This window comes from Nicotiana tomentosiformis, chromosome 6, assembly GCF_000390325.3.
Source record: "Nicotiana tomentosiformis chromosome 6, ASM39032v3, whole genome shotgun sequence".
Taxonomy (NCBI): domain Eukaryota; kingdom Viridiplantae; phylum Streptophyta; class Magnoliopsida; order Solanales; family Solanaceae; genus Nicotiana; species Nicotiana tomentosiformis.
Window position 1 is genome coordinate 139,680,478 of NC_090817.1, and position 8,348 is coordinate 139,688,825.

At 38.0% G+C, this 8,348-nt stretch overlaps 1 protein-coding gene across 1 annotated transcript; it reads right to left on the minus strand.

The window, feature by feature from the left end:
* Nucleotides 1-4,327: 4,327 nt before the first annotated feature.
* LOC138894848 (uncharacterized) lies at nucleotides 4,328-8,348 on the minus strand. Its single transcript, XM_070179578.1, has 3 exons — nucleotides 8,023-8,348; nucleotides 7,665-7,759; nucleotides 4,328-4,389 (listed from the first exon to the last, which is right to left on the minus strand). Exons 1-3 carry the CDS (start codon nucleotides 8,346-8,348, stop codon nucleotides 4,328-4,330), a joined length of 483 nt encoding a protein of 160 aa, XP_070035679.1.

The window sequence follows — 8,348 nt, forward strand, 5'->3', positions numbered from 1 at the left end:
AAAACAATTTCAACAAACAAAGATTTAGGCATGGCAAATAGAGGATTTAATAAGTGTCAATAATTTCCAATTTAATACCTAAGGGCGTCTAAGGATTTTAATCAACGAAATTTGCACATATAAACCAAGTACGTACTCGTCACCTCGCATACATGGTTTTCAATTACACAATTTGCATATAATACTCAATGCCTAAGGGGTATTTTCCCCACTCGAGGTTAAGCAAGACACTTACCTTTTTGAAGTTATGCCGATATTCCAAAATCGCCTTCTTTCTTGAATTGACCTCCGGACCACTCAAATCTATCCAAATTAATTGTATAACTTCATTAAAATTCATCAGAAACAATTCCGAATAATAATACGTTGACTTAAAAATTTATTCCAAAAAGTCAACAAAAGTCAACGTGGGGCCCGCCCCTCAGAACCCGACATAATTTTCATGAAATCCGAACACCCATTTCGATACGAGTTCAACTATACAAATTTTATTGAATTCCAATAACAACTCGACCTCCAAATCTTAAATTTTCGTTTTTGGAAGATTTTACAAAAATCTTGATTTCTTCCATTAAAATCCGAATTAAACGATGAATATAATCATAGATTCATGAAATATAAACACTTTAGGATATAGAACACTTACCCCAATCCATATGGTAAAAATCGCCTAAAAAATTGCTTCAATCCGAGCTCCATAGCTCCAAATATGTTAAAAATGGCTGAAACCTCAAAATATAGCTACTGCCAAGGTATTTATTCTTCGCGATCACGAAGCACAAAATTTTTCAGCCCCAAAATTGCTCTTCGCGATCGCGGAAAACCAATCGCGATCGCGAAGAACAAACTCCCCAACTCTTCGAGATAGCCTCTAGTATAATGGTCATAACCTTTGGTACAAAATTTCAAATGATGAATGGTTTAACTTTCTGAAAACTAGACTCCAAGAGCTATAACTTTTATTTGTTGCTCATCTCCTAATTCCTTATAGATTTTGAGATATAAGCTTTCAAAGTCAGCCCTATGCAATAGAAATTTCCAAACTCTTCCCGGATAGCCTATAGTATATCCACCATAACCTTTTGTACACATCTCCAAATGACAAATAGTTTACCTTTCTAAAACCTAGACACAAAGGGTTACAACTTTCATTTTTGGATCATATCCAAATTCCTTATAGATTGCTAGATATGAGCTTCCAAACTCGAGTCTGTGCGATAGGAGTTTCCTCTACGCGATCGCGAAAAGTCTTCCGCGATCGCGATTCACAGTGCCAAAACAGCAAAATTGCTCTTCGCGATCGCGATGCATACTTCTGTGGCCAAACACCAGCAACCAAAAATGACCTAGAAATGGTCCAAAACTACCCTGAAACTCACCCGAGCCACTCGATACCCCGCCCGAGCATACCGACAAGTCTCAAAACATATTGCAAACTTAGTCGAAACCTCAAATCGCATCAAACAACATTAAAACCACGAATCATGCCCCAATTCAAGCTTAATGAAACTAAGAAATTTCAACTTCTACATTCGACGCCGAAACCTATCAAATCAAGTCCGATTGACCTCAAATTTTGCAAACAAGTCATAAATGACATAACGGACGTATGAAAATTTTCAGAACTAGATTCCGACCCCGATATAAAATTGTCAACTCCCCGGTCAAACTTCCAACTTAAACTTCCTATTTTCGCCATTTCAAGCCTAATTCCACTACGGACTTCCAAATAATTTTTCGGACACGCTCCTAAGTCCAAAATCACCATACTGAGCTATTGAAATCATCAGAATTCGAATCCCAGGTCGTTTACATATAAGTCCAATCTACGGTCAACTCTTTTCATTAAAGCTTCAAAAATGAGAATTGTTCTTTTAATTAAATTCCGAATCTTCCGAAAATCAAACTCGACCACACTCATGGGTCATAATACATATTACGAAACTGCTCGAGACCTTAAGTCACTGAACGGGGCATTAATTCTTAAAACGACAAGTCGGGTCGTTACATTCTCCCCCTCTTAAATATACGTTCGTCCTCGAACGTGCCAAGACTCTTTCTCAGGACTTAATTTACTGAATGTAATTACTGCATACATATTCGCGGGTGATTCTATGTCACCATAAATTTAACAGGGGTCCGAAAATACCATCTCAGTTGAGATTACTTGTTTGATCCACATTTATAAACTTTGAAACCAATTTCTTACACTCCAAACATTTCCAAAAGGCCCGATTTTCACATCAACGCACTGTATTAGTCTCAACTGGCTATAGCAACTCGTGCCTACGCACATCAACTTTCTTGATAGTGTTGAAGTACTTCAAAAATTTTCCAGGGTGTTACAAACAGTGTTTTCGCAATTGCGATAAATGGTTCGCAATTGCGAATGAACAGTACCTCACTAGAAACCAGCAAATTCAAACTCTTCGAAATGATCCGAAATCACCTTGAAACTCATCCGGAACCTCCCGAACACAAACCATATATGAATTTCAATCATAAAACATACTACGGACCTGCTCGCACACTCAAAACACTGAAAAGAGGTCGTCTTGACTCGATATTGGCCATGGTCAAACTCCCAAATTTCTTAACTTTACTATTCTCTCAACCAATGATCCAAAAAATACACCCAAGCCCCTCGGGACCCCGTCAAATCATACCAAAAAGTACCAAAACATGATACAAACTTAGTCGAGGCTTCAAATCACATCAAACAATGCCGAAACAACCAATTGCGCCTTGAATCGAAATATGAGTTATGAAATTTCCAAATTCTATAATTTGCGGCGAAGCGTATCAAATTAATCCGGAATGACTTCAAATCTTGCACACAAGTCATAAATGATATAATGGATCTGTTCAAATTTTTGGAATCGAATTTCGACCCCGATATCAATAAAGTCAACTCTCGGTCAAACTTTCTAAAAATTCCATTTTCGCCATTTCAAGCCAAATTCTATTACGGGCTTCCAAATAATTTTTCGGACACACTCCTACGTCCAAAATTACCATAAGGAGCTACTGGAATCATCAGAATTCGAATCTGAGGTCGTTTACACATAAGTCAAATCTCTGGTCAACTCTTTTCATTAAAGCTTCAAAAATAAGAATTGTTCTTTTAATTAAATTCTGAATCTTTCGAAAATCAAACTTAACCACACCCGCGGGTCATAATACATATTATGAAGCTGCTCGAGACCTTAAGTCACTGAACGGGGCATTAGTTCTTAAAACGACAAGTCGGGTCGTTATAATTTTTTATTAATTAGATAAATATATTAATAATTATAAGCTAACATAATTGTAGATCATAGGAAGGACTATAGGATCACATTTACAACGCACGATCAAGACTAAATCACATTGAACCGAAAGAAATTAAAATTTATTGGGATTAAGCTTAAATTATTTTTCACAGAGATTATTTCACATTAAATAAAATCGTTATACATTAGGACTGACATGGGTATTCAAATATGAGATTTCTAGTTGAACAACAGCTGGATTTTGATATTTAAAAGAAAGTCTTTCACCTGTAGATTTATGATTTGAGGCATAGAACATCGAGATATGCTCCTATGTTTGAAATTGGATTGAAAATGGTAGAAACTTTCATAGACTTTAATTGAGGATTTAAAGGACGAGTTGTGGTCGGATTTGAGTTATTTTGGTTTAATTGGACTCATAATTGAATGGGTTGTCGGATTTTGTGAGTTTCGTCGAGTTTCGAGATGTGGGCCCCACTGTCGATTTTTCGAGCGGAATTAGAAAATTTTATAAATTGTTAAATTGCAAGCATTTGGAGTATATTTTGATTAATTTGCACGTTGTTTGACTAGTTTCGAATCGTTTGGCTTGGAATTGAGGAGATATGAAGGCGTTCAGAGGTTAATACACGCGGAATAGAATTTCTGGAGTATTGTTTAGCTTGCTCGGCATTGAATTCGTCTTATTCGAGGTAAGTAACTGTCACGACCCCATTTCAGTTATAGGTCGTGATGGCACCCAACACTATAGCTAGGCAAGCCAACAATTAAATTAAACATATATCAATTATTTTCAGAATAATTTTCTAAGTAATTTTATTCTTTTACTAGAAATATTAAAGAGAATATAAAAGATACCGATTAGTTTAAATTCAAGAAAATAATACCAATTCCAAATTCTACCAATATGTGTGCCAAGACCAGGTGTCACAAGTGTATGAGCATCTAGTAGATTATACTAAACCCCAAATACTGTCTGAAATAAAAATAGATAGAGTGAAAATACAAGGAGATGCACAAGTAGCTACAGCACGGCCCAGCAAGGCAGCTCACCACTACGCCTCTAGATAACGTGGATGTACGATGATAGGTCCTCCACTAGTACCTGCCTCAGATCCTGCACAAAAAGTGCAGCAAGTGTATCACGAGTACGTAAAAAACGTGCACCCAGTAAGTATCAAGCCTAATCTCGAAGTGGTAGAGAAGAGGTGGCCGACTTTGACACTCACTAAGAGTCAATAATAATAAATAAAATAAAAATAGCAATATCTAGATCAACATGATTTATAAAATTTATAATGATTTTCTTTAACCAACAGAAATAATTAAATTCCTTCAAATTCAACAATTCTCTATATATTAATTAAATTCCTTCAATTCCAATAAATTTTTAATTTATCAATTAGCCTCATTTACAGGAATAAGAATAATTCCTTAACAAATAGAGATAACTAATTCTTTAAATTTCAAAGATTTTCAATTTATCAATTAGCTTCACAAGCTGCAATTAACTATTAAAGTATCATGTAGTTATTATTATTAGGCACGGTTTCTGTCGAGGTCGTACAACCTGATCCAGAGTGTCGTATACACTACCGAGGGACGTGCGGTGCTATCCATACATGTATCTATCTTGCCGAGGCGTTCGGCCCGCTCCACAAGAAAGGAGGACATTTTTCTTATGTACCTCCGAAAGGACAGTATATTTATTATAAGATAAATTCGAGAGGATGAACAATTTCTTTTAACAATTAATTAATTTAACAAAAAATTAAGCATATGAGATTTTCATCTTTTAATAATTTTTACCTAACAATTCACAATATATATATATATATATATATATATATATATATATATCAAATAATATTAATTAAACAAAGAATACAATTTGCACAAGTAATTTATACTTTGAGTCCTAAACTACCCGGACTTTAGCATTAATAGTAGCTACGCACAGACTCTCATCACCTCGCGCGTACGTAGCCCCAACAATTAGCAACAATTATTGCTTTAATTACCTATGGGGTAATTTTCCCCTCACAAGATTAGACAAGAGACTTAGCTTATCTCAAAGTCCACTTTCCGATTACCACGTCGCGTTAATTTCTCAATTTGATGCCGAAAAATCCGAAGCTATCCAAATATTATACAAAATAATTAATACATGTTCAATAATTCAAATTTAGGCTATTAATTAAATTACCCTAACCAAAAAAGTAAAATTCCTCAAATTCACCCCGGGCCCACGTGCCCGGATTCAGGAAATTTTCCGATGAAAATATTTTCCATAATCTCAAGAACTCAAATATATAATTTCTACCCAATTCCATACCCATTTTCGTGGTTAAAATCTCATTTTTATAAAAAATCTAGGTTTTTCATCTAAACCTTTGATTTCTAAGATTTACAAGTTATAATCTACCCATAATCTAGGTATTTAACTCAAGGTGTGTAGAATTAACTTACCTCCAAATTGCTAGTTGAAATCACCTCTCAAAAAGCTCTGAAATCGCCCAAACATGGAAGAAAAACGAACAAAAATGGACTGAGCTTCGTCCATTTTAAGGTTCTGCCCAACAGTGATTTCCGCACATGCGGCTTTCGCACCTGCGGAAAAGCCTCGCAGGTGTGAGATTTTTCCTCTTGGACTGGCTCCGCACCTGCGCCTAAAGGACCGCACCTGCACGCCCGCTTCTGCGAGTGTCGCACCCGCGGCTGGCCAAGCGCAGGTGCGATTCTGATAGTACCTGGGAGCTTCAGCTTTGGCTCTAAATTCCAAAATTGATCTGAGCCTCGTCCGGTTAACACTCGGAGCCCCTGGGACTCCGCCCGAACATACCAACAGGTTTGAAATCATAAAATGGACTCGCTCGAACTATCGGAACGTGTAAAACAACATTAAATCTAAGAATCATACCCCAAACCAAATTGAATCAAACTTAAGAACTTCAAGTTCTTTAATTTACTTCCAATACGCCGAAACATACTTAAACTACACGGAATGACACGAAATTTTGCGTGCAAATCTTAAATCACTATACCAAACCTATTCCCAAACTCGGAATTCCAAAGGACTTCAATTACTCAAAAACCTACTCAAAACCAAATTCAAAGAACTTTAAACCTTCAAATAGTTGAATTTTACTATTAATCGCCAAAACGCTACCGGGTTATCCAAACCCCGATTCGAACATACGCCCAAGTCCGAAATCATCATACGAACCTATTGTAACCGTCAAATCCCGATTTCGGGGTCATTTTCTCAAAATGTTGACCGAAGTCAAACTTGGCCTTTTAAGGCTAACTTAAGGAACCAAGTGTTCCGATTTCAACCCAAACACTTCTAAATCCCTAACCAACCATCCCCGCAAGTCATAAATCATTAAAAGCACATACATGGAGTTTTATTTTAGGGAACGAGGCTCTAAAAGTTAAAATGACCGGTTGGGTCGTTACATTCTCCATCTCTTAAACAAACGTTCATCCTCGAACGGGTTTAAAATTATACCTGAAGTGCTGAATAAGTGTGGATATCTGCTCCGCATGTTTTCCTCATCCTCCCAAGTTGCTTCCTCGACTGGTTGACCCCTCCACTGAACTTTTAGTGCAGAAATCCTCTTGGACCTCAATTGGCGAACCTGTTTATCAACAATGGCAACCGGTTATTCTTCATAGCCCAAACTATTATCTAGTTGAACTGTGCTGCAGTCTAGCACATGTGATAGGTCAGCATGATACTTCTGGAGCATAAATACATGGAAAACCAGATGAACTTCCGATAGACTGGGAGGCAATGCAAGCTCAAAATCAACCTTCCCAACTCGTCTCAACACCTCAAATGGGCCTATAAACCTTGGGCTCAACTTGCCCTTCTTCCCAAATCTCATGATTTCCTTCATCAACAAAACCTTCAAGAGAACTTTTTCACCCATCATAATGGATAATCACGCGCTTTCTGATCTGTGTAACTCTTCTGTCTGGACTGCGCTGTACGAAGTCGCTCCTGAATTAACTTTAACTTTTCCAAGGCATCCTTCACCAAATCAATACCATATAACTTAGCCTCATCGGGCTCAAACCACCCGTTGGGCGAACGACATCGCCGACCATATAAAGCCTCAAAAGGAGCCATCTCGATGATGGATTAGTAACTATTATTATAAGCAAACTCGGCCAAAGGCACGAAACGATCCCACTGACCTCCAAAGTCAATCACACATGCCTTGAGCATATCTTCCAAAATCTGAATTATCCGCTCTGACTGCCCATCGGTCTGCGGATGAAAGGCTGTGCTGAGCTCTACACGAGTCCCCAACTCTCTCTGTACTGCTCTCCAGAAATGTGAAGTAAACTGAGGGCCTCTATCTGATATGATAGAAATTGGCATACCATGCAACTGAACTATCTCCTGAATATATATCTGGGCCAACCTCTTTGAAGTATATGTAGTCCCAACAGTAATAAAATGTGCCGACTTGGTCAACCTGTCGACAATGACCCAAACTGCATCAAACTTCCACAAGGTCCGCGACAACCCAACTACAAAGTCCATAGTGATGCGTTCCCATTTCCACTCCGATATAGTCATCTGCTGAAGTAGGCCACCTGGCCTTTGGTGCTCATATTTAACTTGCTGGCAATTTAGACACCTAGATACATACTCCACTATGTCCTTTTTCATTCGTCGCCACCAATAATGTTGCCTCAGGTCATGATACATCTTCGTGGCACTGGATGAATAGAATACCGAGAACTGTGTGCCTCCTCTAGGATCTTTTTCCTCAGTCCATCCACATTAGGAACATATAGACGATCCTGGAATCGCAGCACACCATCCGCTCCAATAGTAACTTCCTTGGCACCAACCCATAGTACCGTTTCCCGAAGAACCATTAAGTGTTGATCATCATACTGGCGAGCCTTGATCTGCTCAAATAGTGAAGACTGAGCTACAACATATGCAAGTACTCGGCTGGGCTCTGAAATATCCAGTCGCACAAGTTTGTTGGCCAAGGACTGAATATCCAAAGCTAATGGCCTCTCCTCTGCTGAAATGAAAGCCAAACTACCCAT